Source organism: Atractosteus spatula, chromosome 17, assembly GCF_055471065.1.
Source record: "Atractosteus spatula isolate fAtrSpa1 chromosome 17, fAtrSpa1.hap1, whole genome shotgun sequence".
In the NCBI taxonomy this organism is placed as follows: Eukaryota; Metazoa; Chordata; class Actinopteri; order Semionotiformes; family Lepisosteidae; genus Atractosteus; species Atractosteus spatula.
This window is the reverse complement of record NC_142722.1, coordinates 13,513,801-13,540,911: the sequence shown is the minus strand read 5'-3', so window position 1 is coordinate 13,540,911 and position 27,111 is coordinate 13,513,801. Positions and strand designations below refer to the sequence as shown.

General features: G+C 44.0%; 1 protein-coding gene across 2 annotated transcripts in view; it reads left to right on the top strand.

Moving 5' to 3' along the window:
- The window catches only part of specc1la (sperm antigen with calponin homology and coiled-coil domains 1-like a), a 69,373-nt gene that overhangs the window by 2,517 nt on the left and 39,745 nt on the right, over nucleotides 1-27,111 (top strand). For both annotated transcript variants that reach the window (XM_088936116.1, XM_088936115.1), the window contains exons 2-9: nucleotides 9,018-9,105; nucleotides 16,585-16,777; nucleotides 17,496-17,634; nucleotides 18,151-19,790; nucleotides 20,506-20,713; nucleotides 23,650-23,723; nucleotides 24,513-24,688; nucleotides 26,574-26,737. In XM_088936116.1, the coding sequence (XP_088792242.1) occupies nucleotides 16,622-16,777; nucleotides 17,496-17,634; nucleotides 18,151-19,790; nucleotides 20,506-20,713; nucleotides 23,650-23,723; nucleotides 24,513-24,688; nucleotides 26,574-26,737 (2,557 nt within the window). In that variant the 5' untranslated portion in view covers nucleotides 9,018-9,105; nucleotides 16,585-16,621. The remainder of the gene's footprint in view (nucleotides 1-9,017; nucleotides 9,106-16,584; nucleotides 16,778-17,495; nucleotides 17,635-18,150; nucleotides 19,791-20,505; nucleotides 20,714-23,649; nucleotides 23,724-24,512; nucleotides 24,689-26,573; nucleotides 26,738-27,111) is intronic.

Genomic DNA, 27,111 nt, shown 5'->3' with positions numbered 1-27,111 from the left:
CCGCTACACTCATTGCTCATTCCCACCACAAGCCATTCAAATCATTCTTGCTCCTGCCACAGTATGTTGGTGTCCGTTTTAAGCGCACCACATTTTTAACGTGGGGTATGGCTAGCGCTAGGAATGAGGCTTCATGCACAGGGCAAAAGTGATCTTGAGAGGGGAATCAGTGTTGGGATGAATTGCTCGTCAGGGCAGCTGTGTGTAATTGTAAAGGACCACAGCTTTGTTGTCGGGTTTTTCCGGACCTGCCTCCGGTTGTTGTCCTCGTTTTCCTGGTTGATCAGAGGACCCAGTCTTGCTGGTGTGCCCCGTCGGTGATTGTGTTGCGCGGTAACTTTCGAGCGCCCCCACGGAGGAGCAGGCGCTGTCTCGCTGCAGTGCCGAATCGCCAGACCTCGCTCTGCGCTGCCATGGCCGTGAGCTGTGTGGGGCGTTCACCCGGGCCTGTAATTTTCAGACATCTTCTAATTAAACCTCTTCAGCGGCTGGCAGGCGTTAACGGCCTGATTCGCCAGCAGGCTTTCCTCTCCCCGCCTCTCGGTTGTTTGCTCTTTTGTTTTGCTGTAGTTCAAGTGATCGCAGGCGAACCACCCCCAGTGCTTTCCATCTTAGGGTGTCGCTGTCCCAGGCACGGGTGTTCTGCTGCTGTGTTTAATCCTCTCAGAATCTAACGTGCTCATTTTACCCTTGCCTTGAGAGTCTTCCCGAAACCGAGCTAATGTAAAGTACAGGGAGAATATTGCCTGGATCTTCAATGTTACACACTTGTGATGGTTATAAGACCTTTTGGTGGTTGCTTGTGTTAAAGTTGTTTTATGTTAGAGCTGATACATACATATTTCTTGCTATGCACTGGTCATCAGCATTTCATCTGTTTTATTTACTACCTATTAAAATGTAAACCAAACTTAAATCAAATTCATTACATGGGCTGAATGGTCACCTCTGATCTGTAAACATTTGTAAATTCAGGCATGTTTCATAGCTGACAAGTTGGATCATGTTATGGAAAAAGGTTATTAACTTTATTATTAACTTTTTAACCAACTTTTTTTAGTTATTTTACACCTATCCAAGCTGAAACAGCCCCTTGCATTTTTCTTCAGGTCTCAGCTCACAGCCACAGACCCCACTATCGCACATAGGAGAGAATGGGGAAGTGTGGGGGGGACTCTTCTGACCCCGCCCCCCCTTAAGCCAGTTGTCATAGGCTACACAGCCTCCTAGGGGAGCACATGCACCAATCAGAGGAGGCGCGTGTCCCTCACTGACAGCGACACGCAAAAGCACATGTGAGGCTGCAGGGGGGCGCTATGATGCTGGCACCCTGGCTGACTAATCACGCTCTGCTTTCACTAACTCTTGGGCACTTGCTCACTGCCATTTGGGAAATCCTAGTGATAGTCAACTCTTGGCATGATCCAGGCTCAGACCAGTCATCATAGAGGTCGCCATGCGATTGGCTAAGCTCCTTTACCAATTCAGCCATTTGGAAGGCTCCAGTCAATTCATTTCTGAGGTTTTTCTTGTTCTGTAAATTGCATGGAATTAAAACTAGAGGCATTTATCTTTGCAGCCCATTCTAAAGCTTTTTATCCTGCATGCAGACACTTCTTGTTATTCCACTAATTAAGGCATGCTTAAAATGTGATATCTGAATAGCTGCCTGAATACATTGGATTCCCTTCTCATTAAAAGCATGACTTTGAGGCCTATGGAAACTCCAGTCATTGATCGCAACACTTCTTAGGATGTCATGATATTTTAGTGTGGGTTATTCTCCATTTCAAATCCTCATTTCCCCACATATCCAGAAATATCTGCAATTAGGTGACGCTGCAGTCCAGGGTCGTATGCTTTGTGGGACTGAGAGTTTTTTTGTGGGGATGAAGTCTCTCTTGCCAACACCCAGAGAAAATCTCTGCCTGTTGAAGAACATTCCTGGCTAAAAAAATTTGGAGTTCTCGGAATGTGACCCTTTTAAAAGCAGTACTTTATCGTCCAAGGTATACGCATTCCTGGGTTTTAGGGGAGGCTTCCGGAGAGAGGAAAGTGTTCTGGAAAATGGAATTTATTGTGGAAAGAAAGTGAAGGGGAACATTGTCTTGTGAAAGTTACCGGCGCGTCCCTGCGAGCCGAACAGATGGATGCTGCTGGCGCTTGAGCGTGTCTTGTTTATTTTGTTTAGCGCTCTGCTGGGCGGGACTGCGAGCCGTTAGAGAGCCCTTCAGGGGGCCGATGTAAAAAGGTGAACGTTGCCCAAACTGTAGCCACCTCGTGTGGCCTGTCACAGTGTATCAGCTGTATAGCTGTGTAGTAGATGTTTCAGGCTGAAGAGGCAGGAGTTACAGAATTCAAGGCGTGAGGCTGGCCTTGACAGGGGTCGGAGTGTGATGTTGTGGTACGTTTAATGTGCCTGATGGCAGAGTGCTTTTGTCATCTAACAAGAAACAACCATAATCGCAGTGATTTAACCCTGAAAGCAGGTTATTTTCAACTTCTCCCTTCATCCTGTTTCCTAACCACGGCACAAAGAAGGCACACTCGACGGTTCCACATGTTTTAAGCTCCCACTTGAGAGAAGCACAAGTGATCTTTTTTTAGCCTGGGTGTTAATAACCCAGGAATTTGGAGTCCTTGAAGGATGTTGGCCATTTCAAATCGTGGAGATCATATGCTGCTATGAACGACGTCCACCGTTAAGATTTTACCATCCATAAAAATAAACCACCGATTTTTGATGTAGTGCAGAAAAAGTCTCTTGCAGTTGTTAGCTGTCTCTTGTTGGCAGGGAAACGTGTGGCAGTCTACTTTGCACTTTGCGCAAAGTTTGTGGAAGCTGTGAAAATACAGCCGACGTGAACACATGCCATTATGTGTGTGTGCAGTGACTCACAGGGGGTTTGTGGCAGAGGTGGTGATAACCTTCTACTTGTGAATTTCCTGAGTTGTACACTGTCAGGTGGGATCTGTCTCTGAGCTGTATTTAATCAACACCTGAGTAAGCTGAGGGTGGATCTTCTTCTACACATTCTAAAGCAAAGATGAGGTTTTCTTACACTTGAAAATGTATATCCAGGGTTGTGTCTGGGTGATGTAGTGTGCAGAATTTTGTTCCTGTCAAGAATAAAAGTACAGGAGTGATTAGTGGAGTACGATTGCGATCTGTATTGGGAACATCATCTCTCACCAATTTGCAACTATTATTAATTTTGATGACCAATCTGTAATAAATGGCATGAAGTCCTGAATAGCATTGTTTCAAACAAAACATTACAATACTTTCGTAAAAGTATATCTCTTTTTTTTTTACGCCACAATCTAAGCCCTCTGAAATAGTTCTGGAAACAGAAGTGTCTGACCTTCGACTCTTCCTTTGGACCGCTGATCAACGGTCTTGTTCTGTTGTTTTTATCAAGCCAGGTGATGGTCCTCAGAACTCTTGTCTTCTGGAGCTGATCCTGTGTGCTGAAAGTGAGAAAAACATGCCGCATAAGGTCCGTGCCGATCGAGTGCGGCTTCCTTCAGCTCTGTTCTGTAATGAGAACTCCAGGTTCCGTCTTCACCACGGAGTCCCGGGTGTCTCGGCCTTTTTCTCAATGGCTTTAGCAGTGGCCTGAGGAATTCCAGGTGAGGCACGGACGTTGCCATGCCCCATTTCCCTCCTCCTAACCGGCTCTGAGAGTGAGGGCAGGACAGGGAAACAAGAGGGTTCATGTGGCTGTGTCTCCTCCTCACGTCACACTTCGCCAGCGGGTCAGGACCCGCGCAGGCTGAAGCTGATGTTGTTGTGATGTTATTTTCTGTGTTGAGCCAGGCCCCGAGCTCTCTGTTTCTTTAATGTTCTTAAAGGGAGGCTATTGGACATGTTCGTCCGAGCGGTGCTCAACTGGTAAATGAAGGGTGCACACTGTGCAAAATAGGCAAGTACTTCTGTGGCTGAGGTTTTCTGCCCGTTTTCTTCGGTTGTTGGCTGAGCTTAGCCTAACTTAGGCAATGCTGGATAAACGGCTGAACTTGGAAAGGACGTGTATTTAATTTCCTGTCACAAGCCTGTGAATGAAAAGAGAATGTGTGCTGCCTGAAAACATGTGAAAGGCGATAACGGAGATTAGTTCACAGATAGCCCAACATCTGAACTGCACCAGCAGCCAGACATTAGGGAAAATGTAATGCTAAACTGATTCATTGGGAAATCTAATCTGTATAATTTACACTGTTAAGTTTTGTTATATTCCAGATGTATTGCAATGGCTGTAAAATGGAATGGCTCTTACCTTTTGATGTGAATTGACTTGCCCTGTCACAGACTATACTTGTTTGAGAAAAATGACCTATGTCGATGAATTTTACAGGGTCTCTTCTAGGCTCCATGAGTTATAGTCTGTAGCAGTATTTACAGCGAAAATCTTCAAAGAGTCCCCCTACCCAGTGAAAACTCTGTTGTTTCCTGAGGAGCTCCTAAACAGATAGGCACAAAACTGAAAATCTGTTGAACAGCTGGCCACTTAAGCAACAAAGATAGAACATTTGGCATCTATTGACACAAGCTTCCAGAACACTTGTGGTCTTGGAAATGCATGACAGTGGTGTCTTTGCATGCTGAGTGCTTAGAAGTCTGCAAAATGAATTTTCACACATGTCCTAAAAGTGCTGCATTGTCTTTAAAATATCCTGAATGAATGTTCACATTTTCTTTTCAGCTGTCAAATGCACATTGATCAAACACCACGTAGTGGAGCTGTTCCAAATTTGGTACCACGTTGGAGACATGACACTGGATCTGTAGCAGCTGTGGTCCAATGGACCGTGCATGGAAGCTGTCAAAACTGCTCATAAGTTCTGGTTCCTCTTGCAATATTTTTTGCTTTCTGAACTTGTGTGCAGATTCCCCAGGACTGCAGCAGTCATCTTGTTGGCTGTGCTCTGTTTGTGCCCAGTGCTGATGAAAACTCTTAATTTAACAGCGCATGGGGAAACCTGGCATCACTTCACAGACAAGTACAGTATCTGCAGGAAACTAAAACAAGCCTAGCCTTTTCAACACTTCCAGCACTGATTTGCACAGTGAAGAATGCCTGTTGCCTGTCTCTAAGCCCTCCACCTGGAGCAGTCTAGCAAACTTTGGTGGCATCTATACAGTGTTCTTCAGTGTACATCTTATGCATTTGCTAGGATAGGCCCCAAGTTTATTTGTGTGTGTGCCTTTTTCTGTGCTGTTCTCTACAATCTATCCATTTCTAATTGCTTCATTCAGTTCAGGATCGTGGGGGAGCCAGAGCCTGTTTTGGCAAGCAGTGGGCACAGGTTTGGAATTGATCACCACTGGACCACCATGCCACCTGTATCCTGTACCTAAAGCACCCTTTGCAGCAGTGCTGGGCTGGTGCTTTAATGTGGTCACTTCAGCACAGAATAGACAGGAGCAGAAACGCAAGACAGTGTCAGGTGGAAGTAGTTGCAAGCCACAGGCATTTAGAATAAGATGTATTGTAGTTGCTGCTACATTTCCATTTCTTTCCTCTGAGCCAAAGAAAAGAAACCAGTGTAGACCATTACAGATCTACCATAGTCCCTGATAACGACTCATACACTACAGTGTCAGAAGGTGACAACTTAGGATGAAATAAAAACATGGTTTAGAATGTGGTGCATGCAAATTTGTCTCTGGCCTAAAGTCCTGCTGATACTCCTGAATATTGAGTGAGCTAAGCAAAATAAACTTTGCCCTGCCTTCTTCCGAAGATGTAAGGGTTAAGCAAGAACCTTGTAGGACCTTGGCCAACTTAAGGATTGGGTGTTAAGATGGCACAGGTTCTATGTTCTCTCCTCTTGTTTCCCCTTTCAGAGTGTCACTCGGGTCAGAGCGGTGGTTGTGCCAGGAAGGCAGTGTTTTTGGAGGGAAGTGACTCCAGCAGGACTGGCATGGCGTGAGGGACAAGGTCAGGGATGATGGGGGAAATGTAGAAGCTGAACTCTTTTGCTTTCTTTTCTTGTGTGAATAAAAAACACACAGCGAAGACCTCACGAGACCAGCTTATGCTCTGCTTCCAAGGGACATGATAAAGCTGCCCAATTGAACCTGTCCTTGCAGAAACTCTGATTTGTAGCGGATCTGTTTTTATCTAGCAGTCAAATAAAATCACCGTGGTGTTAATTGATTTTCACTCTAGAGGAATCCAGATCTGCTCACACAGTAGCTGAAGACGGAGGCTCCCTTAGCAGTGCTTCACGGTAGCAGTGCAGGCAGGCTGACATGGCACACAATAGAAGCCTGGGGGCTGCTGAATCAGGTCAGTGACAGGAAGCCTTAGAGCCCACTGTGTTTTGCAATCCCATAATCCCTTAGGGGAAGGGAGTGGCAACACAGGAACACACTGCCACATCCTCTGCAGCCCTGCCCTGGAGTCTGTGTTTACTGCTAATTGAAATACACATCCGTGACCACTGTATGTCTTGGTCACTGTGTGGAAAGATACGTTTTGCTGTTTTTTTTGTTGTTGTAGAGAAGAACAAAGCAAACAGCTCCTTTGTGCATCAATATTTCCATTGCTGTTGCATCGCCTTTTAACAAACGAATGCATGTCTTCAATTTGAGAACGTTTTAAGAATGTTGAAGGGATGCAACAGGTTTTTTTTGAAGAACCTGCAGTCCAGCTCACCCAGAGCTTGTGCGGTTCGCCTTGTCTGTCTTTCGTTCCTGTTCTGTCTGGCAAGGTCCTGCTGCTCTTCGACTGCGGTCTTATTAATCTGAAGTAGTTCAGGTGAGGAGCTGCGTCAGCATGCGTAGGGTGCAAAGGAACAAGTAAAGGTTTATTCCATGCTGAAAAGAGAAGAGAGAAAACGCAACGTTTCAGCTGTGGAGCCATCTTCAGTGAGAAAGACAGGGAAGTCAGCAGACTTTATATAGCACAGGAGAACAAGTCAGGAGTGTGGAGGAGGCAGGAGCAGGGGGAGGCACAGTGGGCACTCAGGAGAGGTGCAGAGAGGTGTGAAGTTGAAACCTGCAAATGAATACAGAGGATTAGAAGTCTGTGTTTCCTTTCTTCTCTTTTCAGCATGGAATAAACCTTCTTGTTCCTTTGCAGTTTTATTAATCGGTTTTGCCCCAAATGTCAGTGTCTCTGGTTCCACCGAGGAAGGCGTTAATTTCTCCTGTCAGCGCTGCAGTGTTCCCAGGCTGTGTGCACACGCAGGCGGCCGCTCGCTGCTCTTTTAGTGGGAGCTAGGGCTACACGGAGCGAAGCTCGTTCTCCGTCTCTCCCAGAACTAAAAAACAGCCACTTCCCTTACAGAGAGAAAGAGGAAATGGGAAATAAATTTGGCTTGTTGGCTGTATCTTAATCTCCTGAGGCTTCCTAAAACTGCAGAGCTGTTTACAGCTAATAAATTAATTCAGCTAGTGAAGAAGTGTTTCTTCCTCCAGCAGCTTCTAAATTTATGTAGTCGGGTTTTGAAAAATCCTAAATGAGTGTTTGATTAGTCCAAGAGTACTCATCTTACTTGGATTAACTCACTCTGCTACAGTAACTATCCTTCCAAAAAATGGCGTTATAATATTTTTTTCTATTTTCTTGTCAATTGGTCTGTTTTTTTTAGATTTTCTTGAAACTTCAGTGAACTCTGCACTGTACAAGGCCTGTTGATGAAGCTTACATGCTAAGATGTAGCTTACGTACCCATTAGGTACCTAATGGGTACCTCTTTAAGAGGGAAAAATCTCACCTGATACTGTTCTCATACTTGGTATCCAAGTACAGCTAAAAATGAACGTGATAAATAATACTATTGAGCGAGGCACCTTTCAGAACACTGCTGTGTCGTATCGTTCGTATTGTGAAAGTCACCTGTCAGTGTCTCGCTGCTGTGTACCAGCTGTAAGAGCTTTCAGTGTTTCTCTGAAACAGTTATTATTCCTCAGGCACAAGCAGTTGTTAGCCTGATGACTAATGGCAGCCGGTGCCCTTGCTTATTAATTTATTGGTGAGGGCGACCACTTGACTCACTGTCTTTGGAAATATGTTTAATCTGTTGAAAGGAATCAGTGCCTTTTTTTGGAAACTCCCTTCCCTGTGCACATACTTGCTGGTTGAAAGCCAGCAGTGGTCTGGTCTAAAGCCCAGAAGATAGATTGTAGGTGTTTTTTTTTCCCTGAAATTCCTGTTGCCCCTCGTGTGCTGAGGGCTGCGGTTATATGTTTTGATGAACAAGGCTTTGGGGCTGTAAATGATACTTCAAGCGGTCTGTGTTACTCCCTAGTGTTTATGAGGAAGGACGTTGTGAATGAAGGAAATGGTTTAAAATGGATGTAAAAAAAAACACTGTATACATATATGTATAGCTCCCCTTAATGTGCTTATACTGTATATTGATGGAGAGAATTAAATTGAGAATTATGCCCATGTTTGGAACCCAGTTATCCTGCAGTCACTTATACTGTAGCCCTGACACAGACTCACGTGGTAGACTACGTACTGTATGAGTGAGCAAGGTAGCCGTGTGTGTACACTTCTTATTTGATCAAGAGCAGCGGCATTGCAGCCCATTCCTGCTGAGAGATTCCTGGGGCACTGCAGGGATCTTTTTAAGTGAATCCACATGTGCTTACTGAGGTTCATGCCCGTGCAAAGCTGTGTTACTGGGGTCACTGTCATGGCTGTGGATCTGGCAGGAGTTCCATGTTGCATTTTGGCATTTTTCCATGATAGGAAGGGGGTAAGTGACTGTGTTTTGCTCATTTTCTCCTGTCATTACACCCCCTCAGAAGCACCTGGTTGCCTATGAGCTGTACCGTCTCAGTATTGTCAGCCGATTCTTTCAGCTGCCGAGTGGTCACAGGTCACAGGTCACGTGAGGCATGCCAGAATGGGCCATTTACAGCTGGCGCACGAGAGCTTGAGAAAGCAAGACGACGCTCGAGATCTGTGCAGGCATGTTAGTTGGCGGTGATGTTTGGTTTCCCAGGAAAATGATGCTGCCGTTTTTTTTTTTTAAGCCTGTCCTTGTTTTTGCAGGCGAGAGCTTGAACGCCTCAAGCAAGAGGACCTGTGCCATCTTGGATGCGAGCAGCACTTCCATCTCCTTCCTGCGAAACTTATTTTGGTAAGTCATTACTCGGTCAAGGTCACAGCAGTGAGTATCTGCGGGGTTCGTGGGCAGGCAGCGTGCTCCGTTATAAAGACATCCTTGCAATCATTCTTCGGCAAGATTCCACTTTGGAGATCGCAGACTAGATTTTTATGTTTGAAGCCTGCCTATAATTATCTCTCTATGCCTCGGAGACGCTAGCTAAGCCTCACAGTCCCATGGCGTTTTCAACAGAACAAAATGGAATTCCTTGTACTAATTAGCTCTGATAAGTGTTTTTCGTCTTTATAACGATTAAGCAATATAAACAGAATGTGCTCGACAGAAATGCCATTAATAATGCATTTGTAATGGAAAAAAAAGGTTCTCTGAAGGATTTGTTATGTAAATGGAGCTAAGTATCTGTAAATACAGTACAGCAAGGCAGGCTTGGAAAGAAGAAGTTGTATAAATATTTCATATGTGGGATTTGTACTATTAGTCAGCCAGGTCATGTCTGCCCAAGGCCATGCTTATTTAGTCTTAACTGGGTCTGGATTTCATATTCCGCTCAATTTTTAAATGATGTCTTAAGCTCACACTCCGTTCTCTTGTTTATACAAGAACATATTTGTACTTGTCGGCTTGCAAGGGAGAGCAAATATTTCAGACCCCAGAGAGGCTGGGTGAGGCTCCGTGGCCGGGCTGCGATTTGGGCCTTTTTTTTTGCAGCTGAAAGAAATTAGGGCCTATTTATAGCTCAAGAAAAAGAGGCCTCAGTTTTGCTGTAAATCGGCACTTCGGAAAGAATTGAGGTTGCTGTAAAGTGTTGAAAATGGTTTTCCTGGACTTTTCGGATGACTCTTAAGTTGGAAAAACAACCTAGCAGCCAAACACCCATGATCTGGATTAGCTTTCTGTTGTTAGTGTCTTTCTGTACTTTACTGAGTCACTTTGTGACATTTGCTTCCATCAGTGTTAAATGATGGAACTTTCTGTTCACAGCAATTTTTATTTGAAGGGGCAGAGTTTTAGGCTTTACTTAAAAATGCAGGATCTTAAATTAAACATGATTGTTGACCCATTAGTAATTCTCTTAAAATGAAATGGCAAACAATCCCTTAAATGGAGAGTGCAGGCAAAGGAAAGCTTCATTCTGCTGAAGTGAATGATTTATAGCTATTTGCAGGATTGTTTCCTGTAGAGCTTCGAATATATGATGATATCTGAACTTTTGTCTAAGAATATGGGCCTCTCCTGTTGTCCTTCTGTGGATACTGTTGTTTTCTGGGGTGGTCTTTTGTCTGCTGTGTATATTTGAGGAGGACATAGGGCTTCACTCAATTCAAGTCTCAAAAGAATTTCATTATTCCTAAAGTTAGGTTTTACCCAAAACTTGTAATAGTTGCTAACTAGGCCCATTTGTCAATAACTGCTAATGGACAACAGAAACTTATTTTTAAAAAAGTTATCATATGTGCATAACAGCCTGGATATCCGTTAAGAAGTGAATAAATGTACACAAGTCTTGTTCAGAGTTATCCTTTATTTGTCAGCTTTGATGTGTAAAAAAGTAGATGAAGGTGTTGTCTGGATGGTGTAAAATGCTTTAGTATATGTAAGAGCAGTAGGATTCCAAGGTAGAGGAATGTGTGGCATGAGAAACACTTCAGCTGTCTCAGGCACTTGAGAGTGGTTAATGCCGAGGGGATGAAATGCTGCCCTGACACGTGTCAGTAATGGGATGATTTTAGTTTGATTGAGATAACAGCACAGTTTTGATTTTGGAAGTTACTGGCATTTCTGTAGAATAGGCTGGACTTGCCAGGAGGCTTTAAGCACAAGTTGTTTGATTTTTTTTAAGAAAAGCTGGCCTTATGTCTCTAGGTCACCCTTTATTTTCTTTTATCAAAACAAATTGTGAGCACAGAGTGAACTCAGGGACATTGTGAAATCCTCTGGGGGTTCTTAGTTAGGAATTCCAGTCACAGTGAGGGTGAGGATAGGTTTATTTTTCATTATAAAACTCTAGACAAAATATAACAAGACTTCTGTAGGATGTCTCCTGTTAGTGATACAAGTCTACTCTAGCCCTAAATCTCTCACCTCAGAAGGCATCCAGTCTATCTCCATAACCGACATAGCCTGTCTACAGACTCTGGAAATATTTGTGCTATTCATGATTTTTACTGAACTGAAATTCTTTAGTTCCCACAGGCTGTTAGCAAAGCAAATGTAAAAGACTTCTCTGTTTGAAAGGTGAAATACCCGTCTACAGATGCTTGAAGCTTCCTTGTCTGATGATCTTAGTGCTTTCTGCTACTGTAGAAAACACAGCAGTTCCTAGTTTCAGAATGCTTTGTTTTTGTTGTTATGGAAGCAATACTTTCAATTAGTTGGGCTTCACAAGATTCAGAGTGAAAGCTTGGGTTGTCCCATTGCGATAAGGTGCTGTCTGCATATGGTCTGTGACTTACTGAAAGAAGACAGCTCTGGTTTTATGTATGGAATATAATGGATCTTAAGAATTAAAACAGAAAGTATAATACAGTAGATGAGTGACCAGATATTGCCGGTACAGTGCGCAGGATTCCATTGGGATACAGTACCAACTTATCTCAGTAAACTCAAGGACTGCTTTCCTTGTTCATGAAGGAATTCCAATACTACTGTTAATAATACTGTTGTGTTAATCTGTTTAAAGCCTGTTTTAAACTCTGTTTAAAACGCCAAAAACAAAGTAAAACACCGAAAACGAAGCTGATTTTGCAGTATGTTAAATGTCATCACTTATCATAAAATGTGGGGGTGATTTGGACTGGCATTGAAAAGGGCTCTGAATTCTCGTCTCAGTTTTGGAAAACAGTATGTATCACTTATTTTACCACTTCACAACCCTAAATGTTTGCTTTGGGCAATTACCACGTCTACTGATGTTATATGGAAAGGTACAGTACAATGTGGAAAAATCTGTGACATATTTACACACCGAAAGGCCTACAAAACTTGGCTCGCACTATTCCAATATTTTCCATTTCTTGGTCAGAAAAATCGGATGCTACCAATGACGGCACCCGCAGTGCATCAGATATGTTGCCAGGCATCTGTGGAGGTATTGGCCATGTGTGCAGACTTGCCGGAGGCCTTAATCTGACACCTCAGCACAGGCTCTGCCTTCCATTCGCTGTCCTTCCAGGGCGTCGTGGGTAATGATACACTAAGTCCAGTGTTTGTCGGTCCTTTAAAAAAACCATTTCCAACCCTGCTGTTAGTACTGACTCATTCCCAGGGACTTCAGAGCTAAAAAATGGGTTTAAAAAGAAAACTTTAATGTTCGGTGCAAGAGATTATTCACACACAGACCAAAATGAATGCGATTGTGGTGATATAGGGATAATTGTCATTTTGATGCAAAGATGAAAGGTATCTGTGCTGGCTTATTGTAAACTGATAGAAGAAACCAAGATGATCAAATCGGCCACATTCAATGATCTGAGTTAATTTTCCATCAAAGCAAGAGTTATTGTGGCTCTTTATAAATTCCAAAGTTCATACCTCGAAATTATGTTAATTCATAAGTTGGTCCAGATTTCTGCCTTTTCAGAACCATCCTGACCCATGTTACCTTTAACTACTTAAAGATCTGTTAGTGGATTGGCGCACTATTAACATTTCAGTGTGGCTAGGAAACCAGAGGTTTAGTACAAAGCATTCCACTACACCCTGAAATGTACAAAACTGCATGAAAAAGGAGCTTTGAAAAAGTTTATTCGGTTATGGCAACACTTATTCAATTCTAGCCATGAGAAGCCTTTAATAATTGAAACAATTACTCCATTAATCCTAAAAGTGTTCCCAGGGAGAAGTTGCCATGAATGGTTTCTTTTCCCCTGTGTGTTTATTAGTCAGGTTATTCCGGTTACACATCAGAGTGCAGATCAACCTACTTTTCTGATGAAAATACTGTTTTGCATCTGATAATGATCAAAAAAATGAGGGGAAAAAAGTTAAGAGTTCTTTTCTTCTCTTGCAGGCACATTAGTTTCCTTCATTTGCTTTCCTCACAAACTGATAATACAGTATATGCAAATGACTTCAATTTTAATTGTTTGTTACCTCAGTGAATAAGCCTAAGTCTATCCGATAGCACCATTGCAGTGATTGTTTTGTGCAACTTGAGTAATACAGCATAGGGATGTTTGAAAAAGTTATTTCACCATAAGAACTGACCTATTACGAGCTGTAGTTCACCTCACAGGAGGAAGAAGGAAATTGTAGTGCTGGTGGAAATCACATGGGCGATTGAGCTAAGCCAATTTGCACTTAATTCACTCAGTACTTGTGATCAAGTGCTGGTGACCAAGTATCTTTCAGATCATTCATTCACACAATACAGCATGAATCGTGAAGGAACATTTAGGGACAACTAAAGTGCAGAAAGAAGAACAACATGCCTTGAACTCCTGAAACAAATGGGGCAGCAAGACAGGTGGTTAAAATGTGTATCGCACACTATGCCTGTTCCCGAAGGCTTGGGCTCTGTACCTGGAGCATAGCCATCAGCTGAAAGCTGCCCCAATATTGAATGATGAACTTCTAAGTGCATGTGTTCAAAGGTGAAAGTTATGTCCTTGCAGTCTTTTAAAGTTTGAAGAAATACTATTGCAGAGTTTGCTTGGCCAGGTTGCAAAGTACCTTTTTTAAAACATGTAAAGCAGGCCAACTTCAGGATACCAACGTTGGATTGACGATGGCAAAGTTGCTTTGCCATGTTCGATAGAAATGCCTTGTTTTACCTTGACATTTTGAATCAGAGGTATTTATCCTTGCCTCCTTTTGCCATGCCAGTCTAGAGTGGAGTTCTTACAACTGGAAACATGAATCAGAGCTTCGTTCTGTGGGGTGAGTGTGTTCATATCCATAGAGCAAGCACAAGGCCCCCGTTCTTTTTCATCCACTTTGACAGTGGCATGTCGCAGAGAGGTGTCTCGCCCAAATTCTTTTGCCCTCACTGTACTATCCTGTACAGCATAGGCCTGCCTTATCAGCTCCTAGGCTTCAACAGCTCTTAGATCCTTTTAAGGAGCCCCCAGCTCCGCCTGCCTGGCATGGCTGTCCCAGACAGGCTGCTCTGCTACAGCTCTCCAATTAGACAGGTTGTGTTTCTTCAAATCCTCGCCAGCGGCGGTTATGTTCTGGTCCATTCGTGTATATAGACACAATCCCTGAGCTGGAAAGCATTGCTTATTTATTGTGATCTGTCCTGGGAAGCAGTGCTGTGTTCCAATGTGCTCTCCAAGGAAAGCAACTTCTGCAGCCAGCAGGTAAATTCCATCATGCTTAATTAATCCTTGTGGCAGAGGTAATCTAAATACTTCTACAGACTGGGCAGCAAAATATGTATACTTATCTGGTGTAGACTTCGTTTTTTTGCTTGTATATAGGCTGTTATTTCCATAATGGTTCCTTGCCAATAAAATTTAAAATATTAGTGCAGTGTCTGAGATCTCTCTAGTGGATTTTTCAGCTTTTATGATATTTACTATACTCTTTCCAAACAGTGCCTCGTAATCAGATTGGAGAAGTGTTTCTATTGGTGGCACTACAACAAAAACGGGAGCAAATGATTTTTGCCCTTCTCCCTTCAGGGCAGAGCTGAGAAGTATTCCTGGGATCGAGGAAGGTCGAGCTGTAATGTCACTGTAATGGTTTACAAAGAATGGCACACTACGCAGTGAAATCATGCCACAATTTGCATGGATCTCCGATAAGACCTTCATACATTTCTGGCAGTTCTTGTACTGTAGCCTCTGTAGCACTTCCAGATGATTTTTTTATAGCTCCAGAAATCGATGTTGCTTCAACGATGGAAAGAAAATGCAGAACTAAACTGTTTTAAGATGGTGTAAGTTACAGTGCCATAAATAAGTATGCCTGACATATACTTTCACAAGCCCATGGCTTCGGATCCATTTGTAACCAATTAGATCGCAAGGCGTTTATGTTCCGAGAGACCCTGGCTTTGAAAAGTGTAATTTCTTCCCTCGCCCTGTACTCCGTCTGTCTCTCCAGGCATATTATATTTATCATAGTTATTTTTCCCTAGGCTTTGAGACCATTAATTTTGTCTGGAATTCAGCAGCTTCAGTTTTTTCTGTCTGCTTTTAATCTGGCAGTAAAATGTATATTAGCCAATGGTGTCGACTCATAAGAGGTTACAGATGCAGCCACTGTTTTATACTCTGTTTTATACACTTTTTGAGAAACATTAGGTTAAGCCTGCAACTGACAGGTGGATTTTTGTTCTTTTGTCTTCTGATTGGCAAATAGCAAAAACAATATGGTAATCTAGGGCAGCATGCCTCCAGCCAAACAGTGCTTTCACCTGAAAGGCACTTGAGATCTTACGCGCTATAGGAGCGCTGTGCTGATGCTTGCAATTTGTAAAGCAAAGAAACAAGGCTTACATTTTAATGACAGAGATTCAATGCAAAATATAGTAGATAACTACAAAGTTCGGGCAATAAGATCATGGTAGGACCCCATCTATGCCATTTTCTTCAGCTGGGCACAGAGAATACATTACGTATGTTCTGTAATGAGAAAAATGGGAATAACGAACCCATTGTCTATTCTGCTGTAGCTTTTAATTTCTTGTTTTGGGCTTTTTACTACTGTCCTTTGTTATTGTGCAGATATTTTAACTACTTTTCTCTCTCAGAGCGGGAGATGGCTCGAGTAGCCAGAAGTTGGTTGTTTGATTACAATACACTTCCAATAATTTCTCATGCTTTTGCTGATCTGGCCTATTGTTGCCACCTAGTGGACCATCCCAAGGTTGTGCCTGGTTGTAGAAGGGAGCTAAAAATACAAACTCCTGGATTAGACTGTGTAATGACAAAGATCCTGTAAAATCTGTGTGAGAACTAGAATGACCTGACTAGCCTGGTCTTAAAAACAAATGACAGAATGTTGGCCAAGCTCTGTCTAGAGATCAAAGCCGCTTGTATATTAGTTGATTTTAATGAGCGTGTGATAAACTTGCCTAGGGGCGGAGAGAAAGGTGTTCACAAAGATAATGAAATGACATATTATGGAAATCTAAAGTTTAATTTAAAGCTAAACTCTGTCCAGCAAGCAAAATACTGTTAAAGCATGGAAACGCAGCTTAGAGAAAAGTCTGAGAGTTAAGCAACAGCTCAGACCAGAGTAAAAAACCGACTGGCTGCGGACGGGCACAAACTGTAAGCTCCTCCTTTGGCTCCCCCTAGTGGGCAGGGCAAGACTGCATTCTGGTCCGGGCAGAATCGGGGTTCATAACCTCATACGACGGAGCAGACAATAACAAATCGGAAAACAGGACAATGCGTTCACACAGAATTGCAAAACTGTCGGCTGAAGTAATATTACTAAATAAACAAGGATACAGTATAAAGAGAGGCCATGATATACAGACCCTGAGCCTGAAGGCTAATGTTGTTAAACTGACTGATTCTGCCGTCTTGCCTTTGACAGATTGCGCTGTAAATGTATCAGAAGTCGAGAGCCCATCATGAAGAAAGCAAGCAGGTCTGCGGCCACTGCGCCCAAGGCTGCGGGAGGCAGTAAGGGCCCGGGCGGGGACAGAGGGCGACCCGACAGCGGCTCGGGGGGGTCCGCTGCTGTGAAGACAGCCGCCAAGACTGCCTCTGCACCCCAGCTCTCCAAGGTAATGGAGGACGAGGGGCTCCCCTCCCTCTGCTTGCGTGCGGAGGTTCGATCTCCACTTTTCTTTCCTGGTTTTTCACGCTTTGTCACAGGGCCAGAATCAGGGCTGTCTTCCTCTCAGCGTGATGCTGTAGAAGTCTGACTCTGGCCCGGGGTTGTTGCTCCTGACCTGGCCTGAGTGCTTTTTAAACACCTCAGGAGTAACTGAAAGGCAGGGACAGCTTAATCAGGAACAGCCACTGTGCCATAGGTGGAAATATTTTCTATGATCCCAGTCCAATTGGTAAGGGTCACTCATAAACAGTCATTCATGGTAACAACTCGGGTGACCACAGCTGTGTGTGGGCTATAAATCTCACTGTAACACTGCTGGAATTTAGGAATGCTGTGGGATATACACCTTGTGTGTGTCTCCTTCGGTGTTCTCCGGAAATTACGGTTTTCATCACAAATTCATCAATTTCCCTACGGGATTAATAAAGTCTTATCTATCTATCTAAATTAACCAAATCTCAAACCTTCACTGAACTATGCCGTGATTCCTTGCGTCCCTGCCGTGCGATTCGAACCTTCGGAGCGGGCACTCTTTTAAGAGCCTCGGGTTGGTCTTCATCGCGCGCAAGGCGAATCGTTGCTACGTTCGCACAGAAAAGCGTGGCCCTGGGGCCCGGGCCGGCGTTGTGGAGAGCGCTGACCAGGCCGCTCTGGTTTTCCCGCAGGTGAAGAGCAGCGATGACCTGCTAGCCGGGATGGCCGGGGGCACCCCAGCGAGCACCGCTGCCGCCAAAGGGAAAAAGAGCAGCGCGGCCCTCTCCACCGCCACCAGCAACCCTGAGGGCAAGGCCAGGCCGAGCTCAGGTATGGAGGGCTGAAACCACGGCCTCGCTTTCCAGCATGCAGCGGTGACGTGTTCAACACTGTACTCCCTCTTTCTTACAGCATGGCAACTTTATTAAACCACTTGTATCGCACTTACTGGATAACCCTTACAGCTCTCAGCCTTAGCCTTTTACAAATGGTATGTTAGCAGTTATCATTGAGCAACTTCTGTGTCTCCTGGTCCTGTCTCTTAGATAGCAGTGCCATCTGTAATGCTTCTAACTATATAATGAAGGCTGTTCAGCATACTAATCTATGTGATGGGTGTAAGAAACAAATTGTCTTATTAATATGAGAGCTGTTGTATCAAGCTTGTATTGCGTAGTTCCTTTTCTCCAGTTGAACTATCTTCAAGTGTGTTCTTAGTCTTGTACATGGAAATAACTTCCTTTAGTGTTTTTAGATCTCTAAATTTTGCCTATCAGCAGCCATTTTGTTGTTTTTTTTCATTGGCGAAAAAAAAAAAGAGTAATGCCTTTGTCTTGCACAATCAAGGATCTTCAGCCAAAAGGGTGACCTCTTCAACGGCCAAGGAGGCCAGCTCCTCCCGCGACCGGCTGCGGGAGCGCTCCAGGAACGGCCCGGGGAAGAAGCTATCGGCGGCTGCCGCGGGGGCGAATGATGCGGCAGTGGTGGCCAAGCGTTCCCGCAGCAGAGCCCTTGCCGAGTCCGAGACCCGCATGAGCAAGTCGAAGTCGGACAGCCAGATTAGCGACAGGGCCGCCCTGGAGGCCAAGGTGAAGGACCTCCTGGGCCTGGCCAAGAGCAAAGACGTGGAGATCCTTCACCTGCGGAACGAGCTGAGGGACATGCGGGCGCAGCTGGGACTGGGAGAGGAGACCTCGGAGGATGGCGAGGAGGAGAAGCAGGAGGAGAAGGAGGCTGCCCCCATCTTGGCCACGGATGTGGAGTCAACTTTGCTGCAGCTCCAGGACCAGAACAACGCCATCCGAGAGGAGCTCAACCAGCTGAAGAACGAGAACCGCATGCTGAAGGACAGGCTTAATGCCTTGGGCTTCTCCCTGGAGCAGAGGCTGGACAGCTCGGAAAAGATCTTCAACTACCAGTCCATGAGCCCTGATCTGGCTGTGGGGAGTGGGCACAGTGACGGTGGGGGGACGTTGACCTCCTCGGTGGAGGGATCTGCCCCTGGGTCCATGGAGGACCTCCTGAGCCAGGATGAGAACACGTTAACAGAGAACCGGCGCAGCAGCTCCATGGACAATTTGGACAGCGAGTCCAGTGAGGTTTACCAGCCAATCACCTCTAGTGATGATGCCCTGGATGCCCCCTCTTCTTCTTCAGAATCCGAAGGCGCCCCCAGTTGCGAGAGGTCCCGGAAAGGGAGCAGCGGAAATGCCAGCGAGGTGTCTGTGGCCTGTTTGACAGAACGCATCCACCAAATGGAGGAGAACCAGCATAGTACCGCAGAGGAGCTTCAGGCCACCCTACAGGAGCTGGCGGACCTCCAGCAGATCACACAGGAGCTGAATGCAGAAAACGAGAGGCTTGGGGAGGAGAAAGTCATCCTGATGGACTCTTTGTGTCAACAGAGTGACAAGCTGGAGCACTACGGGCGGCAGATCGAGTATTTCCGCTCCCTGCTAGATGACCACCACATCTCGTATGTCATCGATGAGGACATCAAAAGTGGACGGTACCTGGAGCTGGAGCAGCGTTACGTGGACTTGGCTGAAAACGCACGTTTTGAGCGCGAGCAGCTCCTTGGTGTCCAGCAGCACCTCAGCAACACCCTGAAAATGGCCGAACAGGACAACAAGGAGGCTCAGGAGATGATCGGAGCCCTGAAGGAAAGGAATCACCACATGGACCGCATGGTCGAGTCTGAGAAGAAGGACAGGGCGGGTCTGGTGGCTGCCCTGGAGGAGTACAAGGCCATGTTGAACAATGACCAGCTGGAGCTCAACCGCTGCAGGGCCCAGCTAGAGCAGGAGAGGCAGAAAGTGGCAGAGCTGTACTCCATCCACAACTCCGGCGACAAGAACGACATCCGGGAGCTGCTGGAGAGCGTTCGCCTAGACAAGGAGAAGGCCGAGACCGAGGCTGCCAACCTGCAGGAGGAGCTCAGCCACAGCCGCAATGAAGCTGCACATCTCCAGGACACCCTCGGCAAGGTAACCTGAGAAGAGCCCTCGTGCTCCTGCGGTTCCTTCAAACATTGTGAATGTAATATACGTTTGCAAGCCTTAAGCACTTGTTAATTGCAATTTTCCTTATAGTGCATAAAGGACTCCAACTTTCAAATAGCACAACGCTGTGAAAATGTTTGTGCTGAGTGAAATATGGGCTTAAACATTTTTTGCTTCTTAATAATCTAAATTCAACAAGCTGTGTAAATGTTACAAAACATCACATTTTGCTAAATATTGTTGTTTTGCTACAGTTGTTTTTTTTGCCACTATACAGTATATTTCATAATTTTTCTGGTAAATGACTGCAATACCATTGGAGGAATATTATGTTAATTGTCTCCTAAGTTATTCCAGATGAAAATGAAGGCCATGAATGGGTTTTCTAGTAGCTATCTAGTAGTCATTACACACACTTTTAGCTGCTTCCTCCTTGATTTTTAAATAGCTTTTACCTTAATGAGTTGCATGTTTTAATTGTTAAGAGGTGAATTGAGAATGATCATGATTTACAAGGGTTTATAAAATAACCAACCCCTAATACTGTATATCCAAGATCCATTAGGGTTTAATACAGGTTCTGTTCAATACCCTGGTCCACAGGCACAACCCCTAGAACCTAGAGACAATCCTAAGGTTTCTATCTGTCATGGTCTCTCAGCCTTCCCAGACGTGACCTCGGCTGTGTGTATACCTACAGGTGGAAGGGGAGTACCGGGATTTTCGAGAGGAGGCGCAGAAACAGATTGCCGAGCTCACCAGAAGCCTAGAGAAGCAGCGCGCGGAGCTGGAGGAGAAGGAGACGGAGATCGGAGACATGAAGGAGACCATCTTCGAGCTGGAGGACGAGGTGGAACAGCACAGGGCCGTCAAGCTGCACGATAACCTCATCATCTCCGACCTGGAGAGTGAGTGACCAGCCCACACTGGGATCACACTGCACTGTGGTGCTGTAATATAAAGTCCTGGAGGTGTATTAATTTCATACTGCAATGTAACTACACTGCTTAGAGGAGTAGTAAACAATGCAGGACTCTTCTTGTCTAAATTGAATTAAAAAAAACACATGCTGCTATACAGCTGCCTTAAATCAAACCATTCCCGGTTGTATCTGATCATTTCCTAAATGTGTGATTGATGATTCATGCTGAAAACAGAATTTATAACGTGAGCTTCAGACGCATTTAAAACAATCTTCTCACACATGATGTCCGCGCTACAAATTTCAGATTGAATACAAATAATGCGGCGCAGGAATCTCAAACTCAAATCCTTAAAGGTCTTTTATTCTTGAGGTTTTTGTTCCATCCCAAGTATTCAATTAAAACAACTCACCTGTTTATTTTTGTAGTTAGATATACAGGATTTTCAAGCTTGATTTCTCAAACAATTGAGAGTTCTGAGCTGCCTGAGAGACTGTGTGCTTTTAGTGCATGCAACTACAGTACGTATTTCCAGAACTTCAAGCACACAAATGCACCAGGGAGAGAGTGTGCAGCTTTGAGTGAGTTTAACAATTCCCACTTACAGTATGAACCACCTCTCACAACTCTGTAGAGAGCAGGTAATTCACTGGCGCAGGGGTCGCACACTGATTTTCAGTACACAGGACAGCTAGTGAATGATAAGAGTGTTTATGAGTGACGGTATAGTAAATTGCTTGATCTACTCATTGAAGACCACTTCTTAGAAACTTATGTCTGTTCTCTAGAGCATGACTGCTTCTACTGAGGGCACTCCAATATAGCAGTTAAGGAGCTGGTTGCGTCAAAGTACGGCAGTGGAGTGGACTAGATCTGCTGTAGTAGAACAGTGCAGGAGAAGAGGGGTGCCAGATTTCTGTGTGGACACAAGATGGAGCTTTAGAACCATTTTATTTTTTTTATCCAGCAAGTTTATAGAAAGCCACCACTGGTAAAAAGGAGTAAGGATATGCATTTTTGCTGTGTTCCTTAGGTCACATTTAAACTTCTTAAGGCAAAGAGAAAATAATTGTGCCAAAAGATGCACATTAAATAGCTACCCATTAAATTTAACTGTTTTGTGACTTATCTCAACATAGAAGTTTCAGTTTTATTGCAAATTTCTGAGATGAGTGGTTTAAAAATTTTGAATCAGTTTTAATTGCATTCAACTTTTATGTGCTGCATGGATCGGAGTTACATTATTTGAAAGATGCAGTGTTTTGAGATCTTGCATTTGGATTTATGTGTTGGCGGAATGAAAAAAGAAAAGTTCTTCCAGCTGACATCCTATGTCTTGCATTGCTCTGAAGCAGAAAGTGAAGGATCTGAAGTGTACTTTTGCACAGATTAAATCATGGAATTTCTGAGGACTGCAGAGATACATAACAATCTCTTCTCTTTGTTTTTAAAGCATATTGCATAGTGAAGTAGTTTTAATAATTGTGAATGACAGTGGTACTGTAAGCTTGGCAGTAGAGTATCTGGTTCCCAGCACTTTCTATTTTTTGTTCCAGCTAGGATGTTGATTATTTGCAGTAAATGAATCTCCACTACAGTTGTGAGAAAAAGTTTGTGAACCCTTAGGAATTATATGGATTTCTGCATGAATGGCTCCTAAAATGTGATCTGATCTTCATCTAAGTCATAATAATAAATAAAGACCGTCTTATTTAACAAACACACACACAACATTTTACATTGCCATATCTGTATTGAACAAATGGTTTAAACAATCAAGGTCTGAAATGCTGTGGCATGATCTGAAGCAGCCCGTTCAAGCAAGACATCCCAAAAATATACATGAACTGAAACAGTTTTGTATAGAGCAATGGACCAAAATACCTCCTAACCACTGCGCAGGTCTGATCAGCAGCTACAGAAAGCGTTTGGTTGAGGTTATTACCAAAAAAAGGAGGTTCCACTGGTTACTAAATATAAGGGTTCACATACTTTTTCCATCAATGACCTTGATTGTTTAAACCATTTGTTCAATAAAGATATGGCAGTGTAAAATGTTGTGTGTGTGTTTGTTAAATAAGACTGTATTTATTATTATGACTTAGATGAAGATCAGATCACATTTTAGAAGCCATTCATGCAGAAATCCATATAATTCCTAAGGGTTCACAAACTTTTTTTTTACAACTGTTCATTTAATACTAATCATTTACTAATTATTTTTAAATCAATTTCAGTGCTAGAACTTGGACATTTTATTTTACTTCTACATATTCATAAGTAACTGGAATTCTCTATTCTAGAGCATGTTTCACAGATTCTATTTCACAATTTCATATTTCTGAAATTAAACATTAGAGCAGAAAAAGAGTGTTAAGTGTGTTTTATCATTGGGTAAAGAGGGTATATTAACCCTTTTTTGCCCAACTCCACCATTTAATATTTGCGTGAAGCTTATTGGCACATAAATGCATTATTAGAAGAAGAATAATATAAAATTAGTCATCGTAACACAAAGTTAAAAAAGGACTATCGATAGCCTGCGCATTGGATGAGTGACGTGTGAATCAGGAGGTCATCACTCAAGCTTGGAGAGACAGAAATATCTAGTGTCTTCTCACACTGAAGAAAGTTTCCCAGCCAGTGGTTGATTGAAACTTCGTTGATGGAGGATTCCAAGAACAGCTGTATCATGTCCTGGAAATGGTTTGTCACCTTACGTAGGCAGGTTTAGTACTTGCTTTTCACAGCACAAGCAGTCTCGATATGCAGTGAGCATTTAAAAAAGCTTTCTGCGTTTTTTTTTATTTTGCTTTTTCTGAATGTCTTGCTTGCTCACCTGTTTTGAGGCACACAGATTTCTTTCTAAAAACAATACCCTTCTAAGTAGTTTCCACTTGTTTTTTTTTTTTCTTCTATAGCTTCTGTCAAAAAACTGCAGGACCAAAAACATGATATGGAGCGGGAAATTAAAATCCTGAACCGCAGGTTACGGGTAAGGAGACCACCAGTTAATTATGTTGTTGTGTAGGTCGAGAATCAGGGAGCCACATTGCCCAAAATGCTCAAATTGTACATTGCATCCCCATTTCCCAGTTTGTCTCCCCACTTCCCAGTGCTGAGTGTGCGAGTTGAAGTGATCTGGAGCTCAGCTGTGATGAGAATCACACGAGTGGAGAAGCAGATGAAGATCATAAAGCCTAACCAATCATTCCTGCTCTGGTATTTGTAGTGGGCACGTCTGCTCCCACTACAGACTAAGTTATTTGTTTAGGAAACCGGATATTATGGGGGTTATTTAGTTGGCTTGTGTGTATTTTCAGTCTTTTATCGTTTACTGATCCAAGTGCTAAAAAATTCATTTTATAAAATGATTCCATTAAAAGGCACTACACAAGGCATACTGTTTTGACTGTTGTTTTATGGCTGCATTGTATAGTAGCTATAATGGGTGTTTACTTTCCAGTTTTGAAGCGTTTTCTTCAATATAAGAGACAATTCCTATATAATAGCAATTTTTGTGTGCAGTTTCAGACATTCCAGTTTCCAATGCTCATACAAAATTATAAAGAATTAAAGATGCGAAGCTTAATTTACTGCAAAGATGGTCTATTATTTGTACATAAATTGAGGACAAGTGTAAACGTGAGCTGATGCCAGTGGTGCTGGTGGGGATTGAGGGTCTTGCATTGTTAACAGCTCCCAGTGACAGAGTGTCACGTGATGCCTGTCCCCATCTCCACGGAAACGGATGTGTTGTGTTTGATGCCTCCCTCTGCTACAGGAGGAATCGGCAGAGTGGCGGCAGTTCCAGGCCGACCTCCAGACCGCTGTGGTCATCGCCAACGACATCAAGTCGGAGGCGCAGGAGGAGATCGGGGACCTGAGGCGCCGGCTGCACGAGGCCCAGGAGAAGAACGAGAAGCTGGGCAAGGAGCTGGAGGAGGTCAAAAACCGCAAGTACGGCCTTCCTCTTGAGACCGTTGGAAAGGGTACAAACGAGAGGAGGCCTTTAGGCCTGTCTAGCTCGTTTGGTAGTTAGTAGCTGCTTGATCCCAGGATCTCATCCAGCTTTTTCCTGAAAGATGCCTGGGTATCGGCCTTCAACAACATGGCTGAGCAACTTGTTCCATCCTCCCACAACCCTTTGGGTAAAGACTCGTCTCCTGTTCTCGTTTTTAAATACCCTTCTAAGTAGTTCCCACTTGTATCCGCTGGTTCATGTTAAGGTGTTCATTCTGGGATCTTTTCAGCCACTATTATTTTCACTTCACTTACACTGCAACATCACTGTTTCTTCTGTGGACAGTCTATATACATTGTAGTCGTTTCACTTTTCAGGGATTCATTCATTCTGTTCTTCTTTCCTCTGTCCATAAATATGAAAGACATATTGCAGAGTATTGTGTTGTAAAACTGCTTTGCTCTTGACTGCATTGTGTGTTCCTGCAGTGTGATCTGAGCATGTTCTTTGTGTTGTACTTGGATGACTCGGAACAAACCTTTGGTCCTGTTGATTCCGTGACTAAATTTTCTCAAAGCGCTTTTCTCCACTGGATGTTAATGCAATTACACCCTAAAAGTGGTGAGGCTTTGGCAGTTCACACGTACAGCATACAGAGGCCTGTTCTGAGATGCCTTGTTCCAATTTGTCTCTCTCCTGTGGCACAGCTGCAGAGTGTCTGGAGAGAATGGTTTCCAGGAAAAGTTAAATTGTCTCTGACCTTTTTTTTTTTAAACTGAAAATTGTCACAAGGAATTGAGACTGGAGACTGGATGTTGCTTCCTTTTGTCACTTCTGTGCTTTTCAGGTTTGTCTGTACTGCAGAATAAATCTGACCTGGACAAGAACAAGCATTGTTGAATTAAGCTCCTGTGGCTTTGTTAGCTGACACAGAATTGCACCCAGTTTTAAAACTTCATTATCACATCACTTTCAGTAAGTGCTTATCCAGTACAGGGTCATGGGGGAGCCGGAGCCTATCCCAGGAAGCAATGGGCACAAGGCAGGGTACACCCTGAATGGGACCCCAGCCCCTCTCAAGACAGACGCACACATTCACACCAGGGCCACTTTTTCTAGAAACCAGTTCATCTTCTAATATGTCTTTGGACTGTGGGAGGAAACCCACATGAACACGGGGAGAAGTTCTACACAGATAGCACCACAAGTAACACCCCAGGAATTGAACCCAGGGCCCCAGAGCTGCGAGGCAGTAATACACACCACTATGCCACTGTCCAGCTTTAAAACTGCTGATCGCAATTTGATTTTTAAAAAATCGGACTACTGAGAACATCTTCCCAGCCACACATCTAACTGTGGCACTGTAACCAAAACCCCTGTCCCTGCTTCTCGTTTGCTGATGCTTTTCTTTCCAAGTGTGTTGTCACTTTTTTGTTTTTCTCTGGATCTTATGATTTTGATTTGAAAGCTTGTGTGAGACTGACTGCTTTGTCTGGTGCTTTGAGAGCTTGTTTTAGCTCCTGGTTATGAAGCCTTTGATTTGGCACAAATTGCCGTGGGAATGTAATCTAAAACTGGAGGAGTGGTGCTCATTGCCCGTTTTTGAGAGCCTTTTAGTTTTCCTACTAGTTGACCCAATAAAATTGAGAAGAACTAGAAAGCCCACAAAGCAACCCTACAGTGAGTAGGGGGATGTTGAAACTGAAAGCCCTTTTGATTTATGACTTATTCCTTTAAATGCTTCATCTTTGTCTCGCATTTCGCACCTTGAACTGAGGACTAACAGAGCTCCGTCACTCATGGTGGAGTTACCTTTCCTGCTGTCGCCCTCAGAGATGGGGGTGGAGAGTCATGGCCCAGTGTTCTGTGTGTTGCCAGGCAAGACGAAGAGCGAGGCCGGGTGTACAACTACATGAACGCTGTGGAGCGAGACCTAGCTGCTCTTCGGCAGGGGATGGGCCTGAGTCGCCGCTCGTCCACCTCCTCCGAGCCCTCCCCTACCGTCAAGACGCTCATCAAGTCCTTCGACAGCGCCTCGCAGGGTGAGACCCCTTCCCCTCTCTCTTTCACTGCCAGCTCGGGGCGAAACTGCCCCGTCTCCGACCTCACCAGCTTTGTGTTCAGACCCAAGAATCCAAGGAGGTGAACGACAGACGGGAACAGTACTTTCCTAGTAGTGTGGTTTAGTCCTTAAGCACAAACCAGTCTCTTCCAGCTGCAATGACCTTGTCAAACGTTTTCATCGAAACTCATCTCTGCTCTTCTGCTATCGGTGGAGGTTGATAGTTTACTCCCCAGGAATGGGGTGGAACAATTTTAACAATTCCTGGTGGGGGTGAGTCCTCATTACAGCCGTTTGCTTAGAGGCTTGTAACTAGTGGTTTCTGGTGTGTTCATTGAGCTGGTAATCGGCTTC